The following is a 24,741-nucleotide window of genomic DNA, read 5'->3' on the forward strand; positions in this document are numbered from 1 at the left end:
AGGGTTGAAGGAGAACAAACTGCAAGGGAAAGGACAGAGGCTGGAGGAGAACACTAGACAAGATGGGACAGGAAAGTGGTGGGAGGAGAGCATTCAAAAGGAAAAGAAGAAACTGTGGTTGGAAAAGAAGAGGGATATGGAGGAATGAGCAGAGTGAGGCTGAAGTGAGTACTGCCCTAGAAAGAGGAGGTTGTTGGAAGAGGGAAGGAGAAGCGGACAGCAGGCAAAGTCGGGAGGTCACTGGAGGTATAGGGCCAGCCACGGGCAGAGATGCTACAGCCACCAAACCATTGTGTAGAGGAAGTGGGAGCAGGAACCGCCTTCTGACAGAATGGTGAGATGTTTAGTAGACTGCCTAAGGGTTAGTGGGCAGGCCTTGAGACGGGACAAGTGTGGGCATTGGTTTAATGTCAGGTGGGGGTTGGGAAACCGGATCAAGTCCCAGTTCCATAAACCTGACCTGGTACAATGAGGTCCTCCCAGCACACCTCACTCCTGGAAGATTTTCTGGGTGCTGTTGCAGTAGTCTGACCCTGCAGCAGCAGTGCTTAGTCACTAACCTTCCTGTGGCCACAGGGGATGTGAGCTGAGAAGAGGCCAGAATACACAATACTAACCACCTGAGCCAATGTGTGCCGAGATTGAGCGACCCAGGGGAGAGGATTTGTGGGAATAATGTTTAGTTATTTACAAACTGTGAGGGTGGCACAGAGAGAACCTGCACCAAAGATGTTTTTATCAAGAAAATGTATTTTGTTATCATTCCTTTGGGGAGCAAGGGGAAGACAAAGCTTTAGAGACTTTCGTAGCCACAAGCAACCTCTGTTACATTAGACAAATAGAAAAGTTGACCTGGGAGCCCTATTCTCCAAGGAGAGATTCCCTGAAGATTCCACAGAATTTAGGAGACAAGAATGTGGAGACTTGTTTGGGAAGGAAGCTTTACCCTAAACCAATCTGGTAAATCTGGGCCAATGGAATGGCCTTCAAAACAATGCCACCTGTCTGTGTCGGAAGGTAAAGCCAATTGCGGTAGGTGAAAGGTCTGAAATAGCTATGTTTGAAATTGCTTTGTTTGGTATTAGCACAGAGAGTAGAGATTGGATATGATTGACTAGATTATGGGGTTAGCCAGCCTGTGGTTGGCTGCAATGCAGGAAAATGCAACTTGTTTGCCTCAACAAGGTGAGGGACATCTTCTGGCTGCTTGGTTTATGGGCTTGGACAAATAATATTCATCTGGGCTCTTCGAAAAGGCAGCGTATGATTGCCTGGGTTATTGAGCTAGGCAGCTTATTGTTTGCAAGGTGGTTCAGGAGAGTAAACTGAGTTTGGCTTCAGTGTAATAGAGAGGCCGACTTGCGGTGGATGGCATGTGGAAAGTTGTTGAATTTTCAAATCTAGAGAGAGATCAGCTGTATTTGGATGACCGGCGTGAAGAAACAGATTGTGGTTGCGTTGTCTGTAGAGAGTTGGCCTGTGGCTGGTTGGATTATCAAAGGAGGGTGTGTGATGGGGCAATATTTTGGTATTTGGAAAGTCAGGGGAGAAAACCTTGGCTAGACCTTGTTGTAACAAGAGGTCTTTTGAAGCTGTGAGAGTGGTACCCTGTTTGCGACTTACTCTGCAGTAACTGGCAACTTGAGCTGGACTGAGCGGTTAGAAGAACCACCTGGTAGCGCACCCATTGGTTGACTTGGTCGGAAGAGGTGGCTTCTAGGGGTTGGTGAGGTGGTGAATGTGTATATGGCTGGCTGGGCTCTGTGTTGACCACCTATCCTCTGTTTTCGCTTTCATGTGGAAGTCTGAGCTCTCACTGAGCAAGAAGCTGAAGATCAAGAAAGAGAACCCGGATCTGCTAGAGCTCTGCCATTTAGTGCCCAATGAGGTCATCAACTTGGGTATGGTCCTTCTATTGTTTCAAATTTTTCAGGCCTACTATGGAGCATGTGCATTCGAGCAGTCTTTGTGGTAATCTGTGTGACACTGGATGTAAGCAAAATGTGTGTCCACTGCTGTGTATGCGTATCCTGGAGTTTTAGGTCATTGGGTGGACTGTATACTTTCCTAGTGCCATTCTTAATTTGTATCCTTCTTTCAATACCTTCCTCCTTTTCTTTCTACAGGAGGAAAAGGCTACGACCCAAATAGATCTTATAATTTCTCTGCCTTCGAGCAATGGTTGCAGTGCTACTATGTTCCTGGAATGAAGGTTTTGCGTGACAGCAATAAGAGAACCATATGGTTTCAGGTAAGGCTGTGGTTAGAGTTCACAGCTATTTTCCAGACGGTAAATTAGAGCAGCTCATCCTCCCTACGGCTCCTTTCTTGTCTCGGGGAGAGGGGGGGGATTCAACTGGGAGCAAAAAAAAACTTCTGAAGGCATGTGGGATGAAAATCTATATTTTCGTCAGCACCAAAAGACAATACATTTTGGATGCGAGCTCTTTCTGCCATCAACGTGAAGGTAGCACTTATATTCAGTATCAGCTTTTTTCAGCCTATGGAAAGACGACCTCCTATTGAACTGTACCTGAACTATATTAATAACAATTGTGCTTTATCCTGCTTCATGCTAGATTTCTCTAGCTTCTAATTGCTTCAAAAAGCATTTGCTTTTATTATCCATTTTAAACAGTATTTGTTTTAGCGACTTCCGAAGGATAACATAAGTTGGACCTACCATGGGTTTCCAACTTGCGTAGTGCCTCATGTCGGAGACAGATGGCATAGGCAAAGGATAACTAAGGCCAAAAACCTTGCTCTTGAGTGGGAAGTATAATTTTTGTTATTCACTATTTGAGTTTAACTTATTTTCACTTTACCAGGGTTTCGGTACATTAATTTCCACCCCCTCCCTTCCACTCCCTTGACACCTTACCCCAAACCTCCATTACCTTCTTGGATCACTGCCGAAATCCTGATTCTGGAATCCATTTTCACCACCTGGAGGTTTTGCTCTTTTTCAAAAGAAAAAAAAAAAGAAACTTCCTTCATAATCCACTTCAGCAAGCACAGTGAACATGTCTGTGTGTGCATTCGTTGTGTGCCCCCTCCCATTACCACTGCCCACTGTTATTAATTGAAACTGTACCATAGGTTATTTCCATTTGAAAAGATCTGGTGCTTGGAGTATTTGAGAGTCAGAGGAAGGAAACCCATCCAAGTCAGAATGTCTGAGAGCCTTCCAATTCAGCATTCTATGCAAATGAACATTTTGAACATTGCATGAATATCTTTGGGGTCAGAGAATTGGGGGTATTGCATTCTTTCATATGGGAATCAGTTAAGTGGTAACAAGGTCATCATTTTGTATAGTCTTTTTGAAAGCTGTGAGCAGTAAATTAAAAAATCTTTTTTTCACAGGGGCGGTTCTTCTTACCACTTCCTTCTTCCCTAACCTGCTTTGTCAACTCTTTGACTCCTTGTACGTTTCTGCTCTTTAACTAAGAGGTTGCCGTCCTTCTTTCCCTCAACTGTTGATACTTCTACTCTCCGCTTCCTCTTATACTATCCAATGTTCATAATTGCTGGGAGCGATTTACCTCCTACCTCTACCCTAGAAGAAATGGGTTAACTTGAAACCAACAGCTACCAGGAACTACTTTTGGCTCCCCAGTCCAAGTGGTGCCTTATATTTTATTAGTAACCCGGCGAGAGACAATCAGAAGGCAAGAGCCAGTCTGATTGGCTCTCCCCAGGTCCCTACCCGGCCGGGAATCCCTTCATTCGGGGTGGCAGCCCCTCAGCCAATGAGGAGGCTCGAAGCGGGGCCATCCCCGCTCCGAGCCTCCCCGCGGGTGAGAGGCTGCCTTCGCCCCCCGCCGGGGACTCGGGTAAGGAATTTTTTTTTCTAAATCCCCTCCCCTCTCCCACCCCACTTACCTTCTTGTTCCTGCGTCCCTGGCGGTGGACGAGGAAAGCCTACAACAGTGTGGAGACTCGGAGCGGGGCCATCCCCGCTCCGCGCCTCCACACGGCTGGAGGCTTCCCTCTTCCCCCGCCGGGGACGCAGGTACGTTTTATTTTTTTATTTTTTTCTCCCCCATCCCACTCCCGCCCTCCAAACCCCACTTACCTTATTTTTGATCCTTTTTCGGGAGCGGACGCGCTGGGAACACTTGTGTTCCCAGCGCGTCCGCTCCCGATGCCCGCCATGGAAAGGGAAAACGGACTGTTTTCCCTTTCCATGGCGGTGGCCATTTTCTTGGTCGTTTTTTTTTCTCCTGAAACGCCGCAGCGCCGAAACGCTGCAGCGTTTCAGGACAAAAAAAAAAGCTTTTAGTGCCCCGGTCACGCAATTTTTGCGGGCCGGGGTACTAATAGCAATAGAACCCGAGCGTCGGGGGCATTACCGTCTCAGGTAATGCCCCGGGGCCTTCGGTAAGGCCCTCGCTTCGCTCGGGTCCTTACCTATGGACCCCGGGGCATTACCTGAGACGGTAATGCCCCCGACGCTCGGGTTCTATTGCTTAATTCCAGGCCGTTACCTGTGCATCCTCCAACAACACGGCTAAACTATTTTTCAAAATCTGCAAGGAACTAGCCAATCCATCTGCAGTCTCCACCTCGCCTTTTACTTCTCAGGCCCTCTGTACTGCACTGGCCACCCATTTCACCTCTAAATCTCAGGACAGTCTGACCTCTCTCTTCCTCCCCTTCCTGCATCCCTCCTCCTGCCTCCCACGGCCTCTCCCCCACCCACTCCCACCTCCTTCTCACCTATTACAACTGATGAGATTTCTAGAGTAGTCCACTCTATGAAGGTCTCATCCAAACCGGTGTCTCCCTGTTCTTCCAGAACCCTTAAGGACAAAATGTCTTCCCTCGCTCCGGCTCTTGCTGACTTCTGCAACCACTCTGTAGCATCTGGCTCTTTCCCTTCTTCTCTCAAGCACTCCCTTGTGCACCCCCTCATAAAAAGCCTTTTGCCTTTTGCCGACCCCTTGTGTCCTGCCAACTACCGCCCTATCTCTACTACACCCTTCCTTGGGAAACTCCTGGAGAAGTTGGTCTTCGCCAACTGACCCAAAACATTGAGCTCACTGGTTATTTACATGACCATCAATCTGGATTTCGTCATCGAGAGGCACGGAAACTGCTCTCCTGAACACCTGTGAAGAACTACTTGCAAATATTTACTCTAACTCTCCTGCTATTCTCATTCTCCCTGACCTCTTATTCTATCCTCATAAAGTGGCTCCGGGATACTCTTGGTATCTCAGATTGGGCACTGGATTGGTTGACCTCCTTCCTCACTGACCGCCGTGCCCAGATGCTTCTGGACTCCTTCTCCTCGAACCACTCTCTCTACATGTGGTGTTCCCCAGGGCTCTATCTTCTCGCCTTGGCTTTTCAACATCTATGTTGCACCTCTTGCTTACCTGATCTCTGCCCTCTCTCCTCATTTCCAGCAGATGAGACACAACTCTTCTTCCTCCTCTATCATCCCTGACTGCCTGGCTGCTATGAGTCTTGGTGCACCTCCAATGATCTCTCTTAATGCCAGTAAAACCGAGATCCTTCCTATCAGAACACCTGTTCCCGGTTTCCCTCCTGCACTCTGGTCGCCCTCTATAGGTTCACTTCCCTCTTCTTGCACTGAGGCCAGAAACCTTGGAGTCATCTTCAACTCCACTCTCTCCTTTACTCCTCACATCTTGGACCTTGCCAAGAAGGCCCACTTTCAACTTCACCTCCGTAGAGGCATTCTCCCTTTCCTCCCCTTCCCCCAGAACCTCAATGTCTCTAGAGTTCTGGTCCTCTCCAGGCTAGATTATTGTAACAGACTCTTCCTCCCCCTGCCTCTTTCTTCGCTCCGTACTTTTCAACAAATCCAGAATAGGGCTGCAAGACTTATCCTTGGCCTCAAGCCCTGGGACTGTATCTCTCCAGCTCTAAAATCTCTCCACTGGCTCCCACTTGCTTCAAGGATCAAATTCAAGACCCTTTGCATCATTCACAAGGCTGCCTGGGGCCATGCTACCTGCAACTCTCTCTTACTAAATACTTTCCTTCCATATCCCTTCGATCATCTGGTTACAACTCTCTGCTGATGAAGCGCTTCTCTAAGCAGAGAGCTGGGGGCAGATCTCTCTCTCCTCAGCTGGATCCCTCCTTTTGGAACAGTCTCCCTCTCTTTCCTTCTTGAACCAGACAATCTCAAGTTCTGCAAACAAATCAAGACCTTTCTCTTGTCCTCCTTCCCTCTCCACCTTCCGTGCTAACCATCCACTCCGTCGCTGAGGTTGGCGGCCTGGCGTCTTTAATAAATAAACCTATTGAAGACTCAAACCTCTTCGGGAAATCGGTGGATGAGGCTCTGGAGATGGCTAAAAAAAGAGTTCGATACTATCAAAACTCTTGACCAGATCTCTAAGCCCACTACCAGACGCGGCTATGGCAACAAATGCTTTTTTCGTGGCCAACGCCAACAACAGAATCAGCAGCAACAGTACCCTGCCACCAATTACCAGACCAATAGTGGGCAGTACAGCCAAAGAGGCCAGCGCCGTGGCAAAGGGAGAGGTCGGGGGTCCACCCCCAGAGGCTCCAAAGCCCCCAACAACACCAAGTGACGCGAAGATTCGCGTCCCCTCCCATGCAACACTGGTCGGGGGCCGGCTAACATCCTTTCTTCCAGCATGGGAGGGAATAACGTCAGACCGCTGGGTACTTTTCACCATAGCCCACGGATACTGCATCGAATTCAACGGTTCCCCAACATACAGACCCCTGAGGGGACGACGCATGACACCAGAACACCTTGCCATCCTTCTCCAAGAAGTAGACCAACTGCTGGAAAAAGGAGCCATAGAAGTCGTGCCTATATCTCAGGTAACGGAAGGTATTTATTCAGTGTACTTCCTTGTACCCAAAAAGGATCTAACCATGCGCCCTGTATTAGATCTGCGCCCAGCGAACAAGTTTGTCAAACCCCAGAAGTATCGTATGGTGACCTTACAGGAAGTGATCAACCTGCTATCACAAGGAGATTACATGACAACACTAGACATGAAAGATGCATACTTTCATATTTTAATGTTGCCAGCGCACAGAAAATACCTCAGGTTCATGATAGAGGGCAAACACTACCAGTTCAGAGTGCTACCCTTCGCCATAGCATCTGCACCAAGGGTATTCACGAAGGTAGTGGCAGCGGCCCACCTGCGCAGGTTGTCCATCCCAGTTTACCCTTACCTCGACGACTGGCTCATAACAGGGGATTCTTACGAAACATGCTTCTCCAATACCCAAAAGACTGTAGACCTTTTGTTCCAGCTGGGCTTCTCCATCAACGAAAAAGAAGTCCAGCCTAGACCCCAGCCAGATCAAACAATTCCTAGGGGCTCTAATTCAAACAAAGGACGGCCTCGTCTTCCCCTCCAACGAGAGGGTCCAAAACATGCTGTTTCAGATCCCTCAATATGTGGCCGGTCGAGAGGTGACGGTACGCAAAGCAATGCGCTTGCTAGGAATGATGGCGTTGTGTATTTATTTGGTACCTCACGCGCGCCTGCGCATGCGCCCAATGCAAGAGTGGCTCAACAGCCAGTGGTGTCAGGCCAGCGGACTATGGGATGATCTAGTGGTGGTCTCGCAGGCCTTGGTTCTCTCGCTACGGTGGTGGACAAAGGAAAACCTGGTAAGAGGGAAACCCTTTGCCACACCCGCGGCGGAAGCCACTCTAACCACAGACGCATACCTCACAGGATGGCGGGCTCACCTATCCCATCAGACTGCTCACGGAGTGTGGACTCCCAACGTAGCATCCAAACACATAAATCTACTGGAGCTACTAGCTGTGTTCAAGGCGCTAAAAGCCTTCCAGGAACACCTACAAGGCAAAACAATGATGGTCCTTACAGACAGCACCACAGCCATGTACTACATCAACAAGCAGGGGGGCACCCACTCTCCAGGACTGTCCAAACTGGCCCAAAATATATGGAAGTGGGCTCTCAAATAAAAAATGTTCCTACTGTCACAACATGTACCAGGGGAACTCAATCTGCTGGCAGACAAACTCAGCAGAGATTTCCCCCTGCCCGAAGAGTACGAATGGCGACTGCACGAAGACATCGTCTTCGACGTCTTCACGCAATGGGGATTCCCAGAAATAGACCTGTTCGCAACCCTGGAGAACTCACAATGCCAAAGTTACGCCTCCAGGTACCCCCGGAACCAATCCAAGGGGAACGGTCTGTCGATTCAATGGTCAGGGAAATTTGTTTACGCTTTTCCCCCGACTCCCCTTCTCAACAAGGTGGTGCACAAGATGCACCAGGAACAAGTGACCATGATACTGGTGGCCCCTATGTGGGCCCGACAGCCATGGTTCGCTCACTTGATGGAGATGTCTCTATCTCCCCCAGTGAAACTCCCCTGCCCGTACAACATGCTGTCACAAGACAAGGGCAGGACTCTGCATCCATGCCCCCAGAACATGAACTTAGCAGCCTGGCTCCTGAGATCATAGAATTTGGACATCTACAGCTCCCGCAGAGATGCATGGACATCCTCAGGGAAGCCAGAAAACCTAACACTCGCCACTGCTATTCTAGCAAGTGGAAGAGATTTGTCATCTGGTGCAGAGGAAAGAGCATCAACCCGATTGACTGCTCTCCCACACATATTGTTCTATACCTGACCCATTTATTGGATTCAGGTCTAGTGTTCAATTCCATTAAAGTCCACCTAGCGGCACTTTCTGCATACACCACTTCCCCACTCAAAGTGTTGTGGTGGAAGATCCCTGTTATAAAGGCCTTCATGGAGGGAGTAAAGAGAATACACCCCCCGATAGCTGACCCAGTTCCCGGATGGGACCTTAACGTGGTACTTACCAGACTCATGGGCTCACCATTTGAACCCATGCACAAAGCATCTCTTAAAGACCTCACTCTTAAGACTGCTTTTCTAATAGCTATCACCTCCATCAGGAGAGTAAGTGAACTACAGGCTCTTTCTGTTCTAGACCCCTTCGTTACAGTTCACAGAGATAAGGTGGTTCTACGCACGCACCCAAGGTTTGCACCGAAATTCATCTCGAAATTCCACGTAAACCAGTCTATAGAACTACCAACGTTCTTTCAAAATCCTTCCAACTTGGGAGAAAAAAGTCTGCACACACTAGATGTGCGCAGAGCGGTCATGTTCTACATGGAAAGAACCAGACCACTGAGGAAGACTAATCAGTTCTTCGTCTCGGTGGCAGCAGGAAGAGAAGGGGATGCAGTTTCAAAGTCCACTATTTCTAGATGGATTGTTCAATGCATCACTCTCTGCTATACTCTTGCTAATAGAGAACTGCCCTTTAATCCAAGAACACACTCTACTCGAGGCACGGGGGCGTCCATAGCATTCATTGCAAATGTTCCCCTTGAGTCCATCTGCAAAGCGGCTACCTGGAGTTCTGTGCACACCTTTACAAAACACTACTGTCTAGATGCACACTCGAGATCTGACTCCCAGGTGGGACAGGCAGTATTAAGACATCTTTTCTCTACTGTTCCTTCTCATAACCCACCGCCAACTCCGGGTACTGCTCGCTAGTCTATGCACAGCATGTGATTCTAAGCAGATTAACAAACATCAGAAGACAATGCATTACTTACCGTAAAAGCATTTCTGATGGTTGTATCTGCTTAGATTCACATGCGCCCACCCTTCCTCCCCGCTCGGATGGAAGGAACATAGACTTCCTTTTACATCTCTCTTTTCTGTACTCACTCACGTCTAGAAGGCTCCCTCAGGGCAGAAAAATACAAACAGAGGGACCTCGACGCGTGAGGGATTGTGGGTACAACGCACGTCACTATAGGGATAGTGTTTCAGACACGCCTTGTCGACATCCCCTTTTCGACTACGAAAAACAAAATGCAATACTCCGCAGTGACCACTGGATGTCGGACCTATGCACAGCATGTGAATCTAAGCAGATACAACCATCAGAAATGCTTTTACGGTAAGTAATGCATTGTCATATATAGCTGAAGCTTGTGGATCTGCTTAGATCACATGCTATGCATAGGCCGACATCTAGTGGTAGCTGCGGAGTACTACATTTTGTTTTCAAAAAGGGACGTCGACCGGGCGTGCCAGTAATACTATCCTTAGTGTGACGTCTACTGTAACCATGGTCCTTTACGCGTTGAGTTCCCTCAGATGTTTTTTTTTCCACCACGGTAGTCTGACGCATATCGCAGAGTTTCTTCTTGGCTAACGCCATTACTTAGAAAAAGTGTAATCTTAGTATTTCTTTCTGTGCTTTCGCCAACTGTTTACCGCAATATCTCCAGCAACAACTTTGAGCCAGCAACAACTTTGAGGACAAGTCAATTTGCTAATGACAGCGAAAACCATCTCGAGGATCCTTTGTCTACAGCCTTTCAAGGCCCCATCTGGCCTCTGCCCTGCACAGTAGGGAGGGCGGTGGGAGGTTCATATTCCAGTCTCACTAAGAGAATATATATTCCCCTTTACTCCCATTTATTCCGCCAGGCGGCCATCCTTCTACATCATGGAAAACACTCCTTTTAAATTTTGTCCTTCCTCTAACAGGAAGTTTCCCTGGAAAGATTTGCACCAAGTGTGCAACCTTTGTCTCCATAGAGACCATGCCGAAGAACAGTGCAAGCCTTGCAAACTGTTCAGGCCAAACACTTTAATGGACCGCAAGACTAAATGCTGGTCCCACCATACCATGCAGGCCAAGGCCGCCATGGACATCAAGGGAACCTCCCGCGATGGCAGCATCAACTTCCTAAGCGACGCCAAGGGCGATCAGGATCCATCAGATTCCCACGTGGAAGCTTCTGACCCCAACAGGCAGGCCGGCGGTTCTGCTACGGGGATGACACCCGGCAGCTCAAGCACTACCAAGTCCCCACTAAGCCACACGCGATGTCAGGGGGATGGTCCAAACATTCCTTGTCCTCTGGGCCATCGCTGTCGCGATCACCACACGACAGACACCCGAAACAGATGTTAAAGTCATTTTCTGACACCACATCTAAATCTGGGAAGTCCTCTGGTGCCGACGACCGTGCATCGAAAGACGCCTCAGTTGGGTGTCTAGAGGGGGGGCTCAAAAAGCTCACAGTTGAACGAGTTAATCAAAAAACACGTTCCCAGGACCCTACTAAAGGCTAGAACATTGAAAAACCTTTGCACCAGCTAGAAAGTTACAGGCTACTAAAAGCAGGGATTACACTACCCCTGAAGACACCCTTTCAGGGGCTATGCATCATAAGAAGACACCTGTCCCAGTAACTCCACCTGCTCCACCTACTCCTGTTGCAAAGCTCCTCCCAATGGACCACAGAACAATTTGATAGGGTCATGAGGAGAATGTCCAGTTATATAAACAACTTTGACAACCACCCCCAAGTCCTCCTCAACCTTCAGGGGACCCCACAGAGCGGGGCAGCAGTCACTCAGCCTGCTGCCAAAAAAGCCTGCCTGGACACCACGCATGCTACCACCTCGTCACACCAGGTCCTGGGTCAGGACACTTATTATTATAGCACTCAAGGCTCCCAGGACCCTGGCTCGTACACAGACCCAGAGGACCAAGGGGACACGGGAGACTTGGACCAATATTATGATGACAATGAGGACGTATACATCATCCAGGACACAGACCACAACGACCCACCAGTGGCTGACTGCCCGGTAGACGACCAACTGCAATATAACGACCTGCTCCTAAAGGCTGCAGAACACTTCTAAATGGACACCCAAGAAGCCCAAGGAATTTGCAGAGGACATCCTTGGGAGTGAAACATCAGCAACTCAATTTATCCCCCTGGTGCAATCGGTCCAGAGACGTATTCAGCCCTCTCTGCTTACACCCAATTTGACACTGGCCGTCAACCCGCGCTTCGAAAAGATGTTTAGACCAGCCCCCTCAGGTGCCTTGTACATTAGGGGGCAGCTAAAGCCTGACTCTCTAGTAGTCAACACTGCAAGAGAGAGAGAGTGGGAACTCCTTTGGCCTCTGCCGAAGCCCCTCCTGGCAAGGAGAGTAAAAAGATCTACACCCTCTGCAGCCTATCAAACAAGGATAGCTAATAACACCAAGCTATTAGCCAGCTAAAATTGGCACAAGTGGGATGAGATCGCACCACAAATGGACTCCGTCCCAGAGCCCCTAAAAGCACAGCTCTCGCTCACCATTGCTGAGGGCAAACAGGTAGCCAGGTTATCCTTAAAAATAACCTGGACGCAGCAGACAACGCGGGAAGAATCGTGGCAGAAGGCACACACTGACTGATCAAACGCCACACCTGGCTCGGTCAATCCGGCTTCAAAATAGAAACCCAGGCTAAACATGCCCATTGAACCCAACGCTTTATTTGGCATAGCAGTGGTGGATGCACTTAAAAGCACAAAAGAGGAATATGATACCCTCAAATCCCTGGGACAGCTCACCAACAACCCCTTTGGGCAGATAGGGGGCTCCAACTCTCGCCAGTTTAGAGGAAAGAACTCCCAGCGGTCCTTTAATTACAACCAGGGTGGGCAAAGTTCATCCTGGGATTCTTCACAAGGGCAGTCCTTCCAACAGAGTTTTCAAAGAGGCCAAAGAAAGTCTAGGAGTAGGGGCAGATCCTCTTCGAGGGTACTTTCCACCCTGGCAGGGGGGGGGGGGGTATTGCATAGAGCTAATTCAAAGACCAGCCAACCACCCGCCAAGACAAAGACACACTTCACAGGAAGAACAATGCCTCCTGTTGGACGAGGTCAAAGCCCTGCTACTTCAGGAAACATCTGTAGACTAGATTATTTGGTTGGAATAGATTTGTGATCTTTGAGCCTCTGTTTTTGGCTGTGTGTGTGTCTTTTGTCCCTCTGTGTAGCGCCTGGATGCCTGAGGGCTTTGGCGCTCAATAAATACATAGAAAATAGAAAAAATACTAAAGGACGCCATAGAAACTGTCCCGGCGAACCAGGTAAACAAGGGTATTTATTCCATGTACTTGCTTGTGCCAAAAAAAAGATCTACCAATGCGCCCTGTCCTAGACCTGCGCCCTGCAAACACATATGTCGAGCCACAAAAATTCTGCATGACAACGCTACAGGAAGTAATGCCTCTGCTGAAACAGGGGGGCTACATGGCAACCTTGGATATGAAAGATGCATACTTTCGTATTTCAATGTTCCCAGCGCAAAGAAGATTCTTGCGCTTCAAAATAGCGAACCAACGCTACCAATTCAAGGTGCTACTCTTTGGCGCAGCCTCCGCTCCAAGGGTATTCACCAAGGGACTAGCAGTAGTGGCAGCGCATCTACACAGAGAATCAATCCCAGTGTACCCTTATCTGGACGACTGGCTGATAACCAGGCAATCCTCCCCCCAAATTTGCAAGCAAAATGCACAGAGAACAATCTATCTCCTGTTCCAATTGGGATTCTCAATCAACGAGAAAAAATAATCTTGTTCCAAGCAAGACAAAACGGTTCTCAGGAGCTGTCATGAAGACAGAAGAGGGTCTTGTCTTTCCATCAAACGAAAGAGTGCAAAACATACTGCTGCAAATAACTCTGTATCTATCTGGTCACCAGATAACGGTATGCAAAGCAATGCGTTTGCTCGGGATGATGGCATCATGCATTTACCTGGTTCCACACGCACGGCTGCGCATGTGTCCAATGCAAGAGTGGTTAGGGAAAGAGTTGTCTCAGGCAAGCGGTCAGTGGGATGATCTAGTGGTTGCTATGCTAACCCTAGTTCAAGCGCTACGCTGGTGGACAAAGGAAAATCTGTTGAAGGGGAAAACCTTTTCGCAACCTATGGTACAATCGGTTGTCACAACAGACGCAGCTCTAAAAGGGTGGGGAGCCCATTACCTTCACTACACAGCGCATGGACTGACTGTGGATTCCGATCACAGCCCAAAATCACATCAACCTGTAGGAGATGCTAGCAGTGCTCCAAGCCTTGCAAGCTTTCCAAGTGCACCTGTCGGGTCAGACATTACAAGTCCTCGCAGACTGCAACATTGCCATGTTTTACATAGACAAGCAGGGGGGCACAGACACTCCATGTCTGTCCATTCTAGGACAAAAAATTGGAAGTGATCTCTCAAGCGGGGCATGTGCCTAACATCGCAACATGTTCCAGGAAAACTCAATTCTCTGGCAGACTCATTAAGCGAGATCCTCTATCCAAGGAGCACGAGTGGTAGCTCGACAGAAATATCCTAAATGATATATTCTTCCTATGGGTTATTCCCTACCCCCCCCCCCCAACCCGTTTAGACTTGTTCGCCACAAGCCAAAACACGCAATGCACAGACTTTGCATCCAGGTTTCCCCGACAGGGTCCAAGGGGAGCGCTCTGTCGATGAACTGATGAGGGAAATTTGCTTACGCTTATCACCCCAACAGTGCTACTGGCATGGTTGGTGAACAAGATGCACCGGGAACAAGTGACACTAATCCTAGTGGCTCCTATGTGGGCGGGACAACCTTGGTTTCTACATCTGCGCTAACTGATCCAATCAAACTCCCATGCCCCTACAACATTCTCACACAGCACGATGGTACCACGTTCCACCCACACCCTCCGTCTATGAACTTGGCAGCTTGGCTCCTGAAGTCATAGAATTTAGCCATTTAAAACGGCCTCAAAGGTGTATGGAAATCCTCAATGAGGCACGCAAACCAAACACCAGACACTGTTATTTTAACAAATGGAAAAGATTTGTAATATGGTGCCAGTCAAAGAATTTAAACCCTATAGAATGTACTCCTATCATACATTCTTCATTACATGCTCCACTTACTAGACTCCGGGCTAGTATTTAACTCCGTCAAGGTTCACCTAGCGGCTATATCCGCGTACCCCGGTTCTCAAAGCAATGCGTCCTGGTGAAGAGTCCCTGTCATTAAGGCATTCATGGAGGGAGTAGAAAGACTTCACCCTCCCATTTCAAACCCACCTCCAGAGTGGGACCTAAATGTGGTAATTGCAAAGCTCATAGGACCCCGCTTTGAGCCTATGCACAAATCCAGCCTTAAACACCTTTCATATAAAACGGCTTTTCTGATGGCCATCACCTCCATAAGAAGAGTTGGTGAACTACAAGCTTTGTCGGTGCAAGACCCTATCTTTGTTATCCACAAAGACAAGTTGGTACTATGCAAACAAGACAAGACTGCTACGAAAAACAGACCAACTGTTTGTCTCCATGGCACCTGGCAGGGAAGGTGATCACGTCTCAAAGAACACCATCCCCAGATGGATAGTGAAATGCATACAACTCTGCTACTCTCTATCACACAAGACTTTGCCTTTCACACCAAGAGTTCACTCTACCAGGGGTACAGGAGCTACTCTGGCATTCATTGCAAACATCCTGCTGGATGTCATTTGCAAAGCATCTACATGGAGCTCCATGCATACTTTTACTCAGCATTACTGCATTGACACACACTCTAAAGCAGATGCACAGGTGGGACAAGCGGTGCTAAAACATCGATTTGCCGCTGTGCCTTCTCACAACCCACCACTTTCTCCAGACACTGCTCGCTAATCTATGCATAGCATGTGATCTAAGCAGATACACAAGCCTCAGAAGGGATACATTACTCACTGTAATTAATCATATTTCTGATGCTTGTATCTGCTTAGATTTGCATGCGCCCACCCTTCCTCCCCTGTGGAGTAGAAGATGCATAGATGTTTCTCTGGCTTTATCTGCTTTATCACATCTGTACTCACACACACTTTATGCTACCTCATATCAGAAACAAAACAATCTGAGGGACCTCGACACGTGAAGAACCATGGGTACAGTAGACGCCACACTAGGGATAGTATTACTGGCACTCCCTGTCGACGTCCCTTTTTCCGAGTAATACTAAGCGGCTACCACTAAATGTTGGCCTATGCATAGCATGTGAATCTAAGCAGATACAAGCATCGGAAATACGATTACATAGAGTAATGTGATATATAATACCCTGGGAATTAAATGCCATTTTTATAACTGTGGTTTCTAGAGAAGGTCGCTATTCATTTTTTTTTAATTCCCATGTCTAGCATCAGAGCCCGAGGAGTGCAAAGACTGTTCGGCTGCGGTTTGCAGTAGTCATTGATTCAGGGTTATCACGTCGTACTCTGGCACAGGATTTGGCTTTTGAGGATGGTGTTGGCTTGGAGAGACCCCTCCACCCCCCAAAAGGACTATTGAAGAAAAGTTTGTTATACCATAGAGGAGCTAGCCCGAGAATTGAAGGAACAGGAGATGGGTTTGAAGGTACAGTTGTAGGAACAAATGCAGCAAAGGCCCCAAGGAGTTTCTCATTCAGGGGAGTTGGAACCATTTGCTTGCCTTATGTCCTGGGATGAAGAGTCTCGGGTTGGTTTGGCAGTGAAGGGGGACCCGCTTCTGGATCTGGCAATATAGGCATGTTCAGGAGCTTCAGGGGGACAAAGCCTTCGAACAGGACCTCTGGTCCATTTGTATCCACTGGATCAGGGGAAAGGAGGGCCACTGAGGGTTCTCTCTCGTTGTCTGGAGAGACTTCACCATCTGATTCTTTGTTGCTTTAAAGGATGCTGATGCAGTTTCAGTCCCTCCTTGAGCAGCAGGCCATACGTGAATGCAGGTGCAGAGTTCCAACAGTAGACTAAATGAGTGGATAAGGGGTCTGCTTTTATATCCCTCGAGGGGCAGAGTGAACAAAGCACCCAATCGCACACCAAGGATTATTCAAGCAGAAGGGTGCTCAGCCAATGGCAGACCATCCCTCCAAGCACACCCATGCATTCTGGAAGGGTCTCTCGTACAAAGGAACTGGTTTCAGGCTGACTGTAGCCTCTAGTTCTATAATACCAGCACCCAGTGGGGGCACGCACGCGCTTTCTCAACCCTCCACAACCCGCCCCCCCCCCCTCCGCCCCCCCAACCTCCAATTTGGTGAATGGAGAAGTGGGTCAAAAAAAGACCCAGCCAGGTAAAATGCATTCCACCCAGTGAACCATTTTTGATATGCAAATAAAACACTACGAGCCTCGCCACTTGCATAATAGAGAAGGGATACCTTCTCGGGATGCTATAGGGCACCTTTTGGAGCACCCTTGCCTTTTATTTATTGGTCATTTGTATAGCGCCTATACACAAGGAACAGTGCTTCAAGGGAGGGGAGGGAACAAGGGTAAAATGAAATCAGACGACATTCTTACTTGGTCTTGGGTCATTCAGAATGGGCAAGTGCTAAAGTGTTATAAAGGTACAGACACTTAACAGAACAGACAGTGATACATAACATACAGACAGATGGAATATAGAACAGAACTACCGTACTAGGCCTGATGACATTTCAGATAGTGCAAGTGCTGTGACATAGAGGGAGGAGAGCAGGCGAGGGGTGAGGAGATGGGTAGGAGAGGACAGGATGGAGTTAGATGGGGATAGTAGAGGTGAACGAGGAGAGGCGGGTGATGGGAACGTAAAATGTGACGGGAGAGGAGGGACGGGCAAAGAAGGCAAGGGTACAGATGAGCAGTCTACAGGTCAGGGTCACCAGGACATGCAATGCCTAGGTGCAATGCCTAGGTGCAATGCTGTAAGACACACCTGGGCAAGGATTGCACACATTCAGTACAATTGGAGGAATGCTGGATAGAGAAAACGCACCTAGATTCGAATTTGCCAGGATTACACACACTCCGTACAATTGGAGGAATGCAGGATGGTAGGGCGCGTCTAGGTGAAAATAGAAAATCCATGTACGATAGTCAAAGTACTAAGTAGGAGAGAGAGAGAGCAGTCCGAGGAGGGAGGGTCGGGTGGCAGAGTCAAAGCCCACAGTCGGTGAACTAGGTGCTTACCAAGGCATGCTGGAGGTATGTTGATCAAGTTCCTGAGACAGAGGGCATTAGGACATTTGTGGCAGAGATACTTGGTCAGGCTTTGGATTAGGCCTGGCTGGGGAAAAAAACAAAGCCCAACAGTAAAGTCAGGCTACCACATCTGTTAAAAAGGGGCTTTCCACCACTACAAAAGAATGTTTGTTTTCAGTGGTCGGAGGACTAGTTCCCACTGGGTGCACGTTACTAGTAAATAGTGATGCCATCCTCTCTAAAAGGGAGGCTCCGAAGACAATGCAGTGTGTTTGTGGAATGTATCTCGAGTTAATCAGGGGCACCCCATGGTGGGAAGTAAACCTGCAGCAGTCTCCTGTAGACTGGACCAAGCCAGTACAGTTGTGGCCAAGAGCAAATATGATTCCACAGGCTTCATTTGCAAATCATGTAATCAAGGACCCTGTGTTTGCAGTGATTGGTGGGCTATCTTCATATACATGCATGGCTTTGGACGCCATTCGGACCCCGCTAAGAAGGAGGCTGCGTTTCCAGGGAGCATTGAGGCACTGCAAGCAGACTCTGGACATGAGAGCAGGGACAACAGACCTACATATTGGTGATATTGCAACAAATGGGGTTCTGGACAAGTCTGGAATGAGCTTTGTCGATATGGATTTCTAGAATCTGGCCAGATTTTAGGATACAACCCTAGTTATGTTGAACAGGGAGCTCTGAGAGGTTATCCAAAAACCTAATCAAGGTAGGTTGATAAGCAGTCAAGGCTTAGCCTCAGAAGAGTGTTAGTCCACACTGTATGGCACATAATTTAATTTAGACGGTTGTAAAAATAGCCATTTATTTTAGGCCTTATGAACAGACTGGAAAATAATATTACCTGTTACATTCATCACAATCATACAAATATACAGTCACCATAAGTTCACTTAATAAACATCAAATAACATCAAGTTCATTCAGGAAAAAAAAGTGTTTTCCATATAACTTCATACAAATTCATATGATATTAATATACATGTGCATAAAATAATGAGGTTAAAATAGTGCAAAATACAGGCATACCAAATAGTTTAATAACCGGATTACAGCTCATCAGTATTAAATCAGAGTGAGTTTAAAATACAAGTACACAGTTAAATAAAATGCTAATCAATGTAAATAAAAAAGCAAATGAAAGAATATACAATTACAAAATTATCTGACATGCCAATAGTAGGTTTGACCAGCGCTATACTTCCCTCAAATTTAAAATAAGAATAATGAAAAAAATAAGTATGCAGATGCCAAAAGTGCTAGAATTGGTTACGTCTATGCCATGCTTGCCTTGGACAAGTCAGAGTCCAGCCCACAATAGATAAACTCGAGCAGGACGACCTTGAACAAAACCAGCCTCTCTTAGCAATAGTTTTAAGGTACTTTTCCTAATAAGTGTATAAGCTGGAAAGAATAATAGAAAGTGAATTTAAATCTTCTTAAGCACCAAGACAGAGTTGACCGAGTATATCATCTGTGTTTCCCGACCAAAGAATGGTCTTTGATCCCAAAAGGATGCAATTAAATCGAGCCCTCGTTACTACCAACCTTTGATTTGGGCATGTTGCCCAGGTCAGGTATTTCTGTATGGACCCTGTCGAAATTATTGCATGCCTTTGATTGAAGGGATTTAGTAAATATCGAGATTCTGTACACTCCTGAACCTGATCCTTTATCTAGATGTGAAGCACTCTTTTGTTCCATGGTTAAAAGCTCTTTCAAATAAGACTGTGCATTGATAGTTGTTAGTTGTGAATACACCTGGTTCAGCCAGGGAATTTCAAGTGCTTTTTCTTTTAGTTAATACAACCTTTATAATCAGTCGAGTAAGTGAAGGTCTCTGGTTACTCCAGATGTGAATCCAATGTAAAGTGGGTTGAATTGATAACTCGTCTTCCAGGTTAGTAAGTCCCAGCTCCACATGGTTTGATGCAGAATGAGGCAAACCTAAGATGTTGTTTCAGAACATTGTTTTCAGCAACCTGGAGGTCTGGATCGTTTACATATCCCCATAGTGATGAGCCATATGTATCTACTGCTCCTGCCTTAGTCACACAAATGACCTTGATCCGATCAAGGGGCTTTGATTTGGACATGTTCATGAACCTAAATGCCCCACCAAGAGCTTGCTTTGTGAAGGTATCATGAAGCAAGTCACAGACAATAGATTCAAAGTGCAAATTGGTTTATTAAATCAAATGCCAGGATGGTAGAAGGCCTAACTTGCCCTATGCTAAGGTGGGATTTCCCAGGAAGGAAACTAGGGAAAGTCTGAGTCAGAAAGTTCAACTTAAGTCTGTCTGAGTCGTAAACCTATCCTTGGCCTCACAACTAAAGCTAAATAATGTGCAGGGAAGTCAGTAATCAAAGAAATGGTGATCAAAAACGTAGTTCTGGGCCTCTTCCTGCTCTTGGCTTTATCTTCAGCTCCCCTTCCCCAAGTTTAAGAAAGTTCCACAAAAAAGTCTCATGATTACCTTTCCCAAGTTAAAGGCAATATAGTTCCACACAATTCTCGTGGTTCCCTTCCCCAAGTTCAGTGCAACACAGTTCACACAAAAAAGTGGGTCTTGGGGCTCTGTCCTCAAGACAGTATTTGCAGTTCATCAAATCTCAGGGTTCCCTACCTAACTGCTGGTGATAGCAGTTCTATTTCTACCCTTCTTTGCTATATTCTTAGTTGGCTTTACAGCGTTTGGCTAGTAACTGTGGCTAGCGACCTAACATGACTGTGCCACAAGGTTTTACGCTTGTTCTTTGACTGTTTTGTTCTTTTTTTCCCTTCTTTCTGCCTTCCCCAGTCAGGAAATTCCTTTTCTGGTCATGCACTTGACCGGGAAACCAGAGCTTTTAACAGGCTAGTGCATCTATGTGTGTTGGAACCCAGGAGGGCGGTTGGGACTGTCTGGTCCCAATTCACAAACTGGTTTTGGTGGGTCTAGAGTGTATGCATGAGTTTAATCCACAGTGGTCCCTGATTGGACCACAGCTGATGCATGGGTATGGGGGCCGGTCTTTCTACTGGAGGGCTGAGTTTCTGCACTCGCCTGAATTTAGGATGAGAAGAAGAGTCCTGCAGCCCTTCCAGCAGCTCGAAAGAGGAGTCAAGTATCCTGTGTAGCTGGGCAGACGACGGAAGACGCGTGGACAAATCCTGAAGAGGCCTAGCAACCATTTCTTGCTGCTGCCCCGGTGGAGCACTGTCTGGCTACTGCTCTCAAAAGACCCTCGCTGTTGCTTTGGCCCTTTGGACTGGTGGAACCAACCGGTCTCTACGTCATCTCACGGTCATGTGACCTGGAGTCTTTAGAAGAGTCCCTGGAACACCTGGTTGCCTGACCAACTGTGTTTTGTGCTACCGTGCCAGAAGCGGCACACGTCTGAGTTTTCGCATGGCACTTTGGTGGTCTCCAGCTAGTACCATAAGTTGCCTTCCTGCGAAGTTTCAGCATCAAAAAGGTCCTGGACTGGAATACTTTCTTTGACCGCAACTAGACCCCTACTATCGCAGTGCGCGGTGAGAATTGCTTGAATCAGCCATCCCCCATCGGTGCCTTGAAGAGTCCTTCACCGGTGCCTGCTGCATATCTCCACTGGAAAGGTTTGCACTCAGCTCCTGGACCCGCTTGCACCTGCAACTCCATGGACTCTGCCACAGGAACAGACGGTGGGAAAACCTACCTCAAGCGACCCTCTTTCGGCCTGCTAAGTCTTGGAAAAAATCAGAGTAGGGTGATAAGTAGTCACCATACTTACTGGTGCCCCTATCTCTTCCATAATGAAGTTTATGAAAAACTTTGATTTTGTTTTACAATGCTTTCCTCTGGCAGTACTTGTTGCAAAAGACCTCCAAAAGATATTTACTCGCCACTAAACTTTCAAAGTTTTCTGGACTAATCTTCACATCCACAGGAACATTTCACTAACATTTTCCCAGTTTACAAAATTACTTGTGAACTTTTGGGCACAAGTCTCCATTCAACTTGGGGTAGGACTTTGCACATTGGGGTTCCTATTCCTGTGGACTGTTGGTGCAATTGCTTACTTACCTTCCCTTTCAGATACTGAGGTGTGAACTGTATACTTTGCCTCAGCTAACTGACAGTATATATGTTTTTATATTTTCAGTATTGTGTAAGGTGTAGTTGCACTGAATAGTGCGGTGGGGGAGTACCTGTGGTAATGTGTGATTGAACAGCAACCTGTAGGTAAACCGAAGAATGGGCACATGCACCTTGTTAGGGAGAATTCTCATAAATGTGCTAATTCCTCTCTACCCTAGAGACCCCCCAGCTCTTTTGCTGAACTCTGGGACTTTGTACTTTTCTATTTGTTTTCTATGTTTGTTTCTCTTTGATTATGGAGTCTAACCAACTCCATAGGCATCATCTTTTACAATTGTGTCACACAGCACCTTCAGTGCAGTAGCACAGGGAAGTCTTTTAGATTTCCCGAGGTGTAAATACCTTCTCTGGGATAAACTACTGTTTCCCAGAGCAGTAGAGTGAAATTGGCTCTACTTAGCATTGTACTTGCTAGACCCAGCACACCCTATTTTACAATAGAGTGCTGGAGGGGTTACTTAGTATCCCGTGTCTAGATACTCATGTAGCAGTCAAATGCTACCCTTTCCCCTCGAAATGGCTGGTGGCAGTAGTTTTACAACAAACTACCATGATTTTTCCTGACCGTAAACACCGGTAGCGTTAAATCGCTGGAGCCATGTTTTTTAAGATGGCGTCTGAGCCATCTGTAAAAACAGGTCCCGGTCCTCTTTTTTTCACCGTTTCTTTGTGGAAAGGTCCTTCTAGAGTTTTACTCTGCGCGCCAAACCAGGTTTGGTTCCTTTGTTAATTCGCCTTTGGCGGGCTTCAGGACTGAAGACTGCCTCTGGCGCCGAGTGTCTCGGGTGTGAGGGAGGTACCCAAAACTCCCTGTGCTTAGTCTCCTAGGAGACCCAAATGCACTCTGGCGTGTTTGGCTGGCTGACTGTCCGGCAAGGACAGCCACCCTGCTGGGTGAGTGGCAGCTAGGCTGGAATGAATGGGAGGAAACTGGATAAAAGGCAAGTCTCTTGGCTTGGAAGGCAGAGTCGACCACTGGAATGAAAGAACAGAAAACGAGCTTGAAGAGGACAGCTGCTGCAACTCCTGGATCGTTGGTTTGCCCGGTGAAGCCCTGCTGCAGGTTCGAACCGCTAAGTTCATCTTGACAGAGAAGCCCTGCAAGGACGTCTTCTCCCCGAGTTGGTGGAACCAACTTAGTCCCTAGTTTATCCCAGAGAAGGTGTTTAAACCTTGGGAAAGCCTGAAAAGGTTTCCATGTGCCACTGCACTGAGGGTGCTGTGTGACACACATGAAAAGACGATGCCTAATGGAGTTATCTAAAACTCCATAACCAAAGAAAACACAAGAGTAAAACACATTTCAAAACACATGAGAGAGTGGGAAAAAGGGTCACAATCTCTCCAGGTAAAAAAAAATAAGTCCTCAAAAATCCAGCAAAGTTGCTGGGGGTCTCTAAGGTGAAGGGAATTAGCACATTTTTGAGAATTCTCCCTAACATGTGCGTTGCTTGTAAGCTGGCCTAAAGCTTTTGGAAGATCCTCCGGACTCCCACGAAGCAGGACTGACCAAGCCTGACCCCCCTCAGTTGAGTGCTGGACCTCAGATGTGAGGAAAGTCCACCTTGACAGCCAGGAACTGCGCTTATTGCTGTACCGCAAGGAGCTGAAATGCGAAACATCCACTGAAAGTAAAGTTTGCCTGTTGCCAGCTTTGACCGTGCCGGTACAGTACAGGAGTCCCCCGACGTCCTCCCTCTTTTTCCCCACGACTGAGGCCCAGGAACTGAGATCTGCAGAGCTGTACAGGAACAAGTATTCAGCTGCATCTTTTTCTTCTTTACTAAGCTACTGTAAAATTAGCCTAAGAGAATTTACCTCTTACTGTGGAAGTGCGTGTAACTTCTGCAACTCACAAGTCTAATCAGCTTGTGCACCTACATTTGATTCTTCTTGTTCTCAAAGACTCCTAAGTACTTGTACAAAGACTTTTAATCTTACCTGCATCCTATACAAAGACTTTGACGTTGGCTTAGCCAATTGAATTGAATGACTCTTCTAAGTGCTATCTGAAAGTATTTGCCCTGCTTGGGAACATTTGTACATTTCTTGTGTTCTAATAACTTTTGCCTTTTACCTACTTTTTAAGAATATTCTGAATGCCAACAGTAAGATATTAATGTCCCCCAGCACCCTTGTTACTGAATCCACGGTTGGGTGTAGATTGTGTCTGTGGGCCATCCCAAAAGGGTCTTGTCTGATTCAGAAATTCAGAGTGTACAGTGTGTTACTGTTTACATTGCTTCCTTGTGAAGAAGGCTTTATAACTGAATGATAAATTATTAATTGTTTATGCAAGAAACCTTGAGTGTAAGAGTTTATTTGAATACCTGTAACTGTGAATCTTTGTGTAACTCCACTACAGCTCACATTTCCCCTCTGAGATAAGCCTGGCTGCTCAACATGCTACCAAAACTGTCTAGTAAAAGCTTATACCAAAGGTTGAGTTGCCTATACCTGTAGTCCTAGTCGTTTGTAGTGTTCCCAGAGGGTACTACATACAAACTTTGCCTAACACACCTTACCGCGCCCATGTGCGAGTTGTGAATCTGGGATGTTATAATAGGACCAGAACATCAATCAAGGCCACGTTCCAAGAACCTCAGTACCTCCCTTGGATTGAAGTGTAAGGCTAGCCACGGATTCCCTTCTTTTGCCTATGTAACAGAACATAGACACTAACCTTAATACAGTCGGTGCAGTGCCTGTTGGCCTTAGTTCTGTTTTGACGAATGTAGCTTTAC

General features: G+C 47.1%; 1 protein-coding gene across 1 annotated transcript in view; it reads left to right on the forward strand.

The window, feature by feature from the left end:
• The window catches only part of NEIL1 (nei like DNA glycosylase 1), a 152,572-nt gene that overhangs the window by 67,215 nt on the left and 60,616 nt on the right, over positions 1 to 24,741 (forward strand). Inside the window, exons 6-7 of the mRNA XM_069624548.1 lie at positions 1,805 to 1,901; positions 2,127 to 2,251. Of these exons, the coding sequence (XP_069480649.1) occupies positions 1,805 to 1,901; positions 2,127 to 2,251 (222 nt within the window). The remainder of the gene's footprint in view (positions 1 to 1,804; positions 1,902 to 2,126; positions 2,252 to 24,741) is intronic.

Source organism: Ambystoma mexicanum, chromosome 11 (genome assembly GCF_040938575.1).
Source record: "Ambystoma mexicanum isolate Mex_15411 chromosome 11, UKY_AmexF1_1, whole genome shotgun sequence".
Lineage (NCBI taxonomy): Eukaryota > Metazoa > Chordata > Amphibia > Caudata > Ambystomatidae > Ambystoma > Ambystoma mexicanum.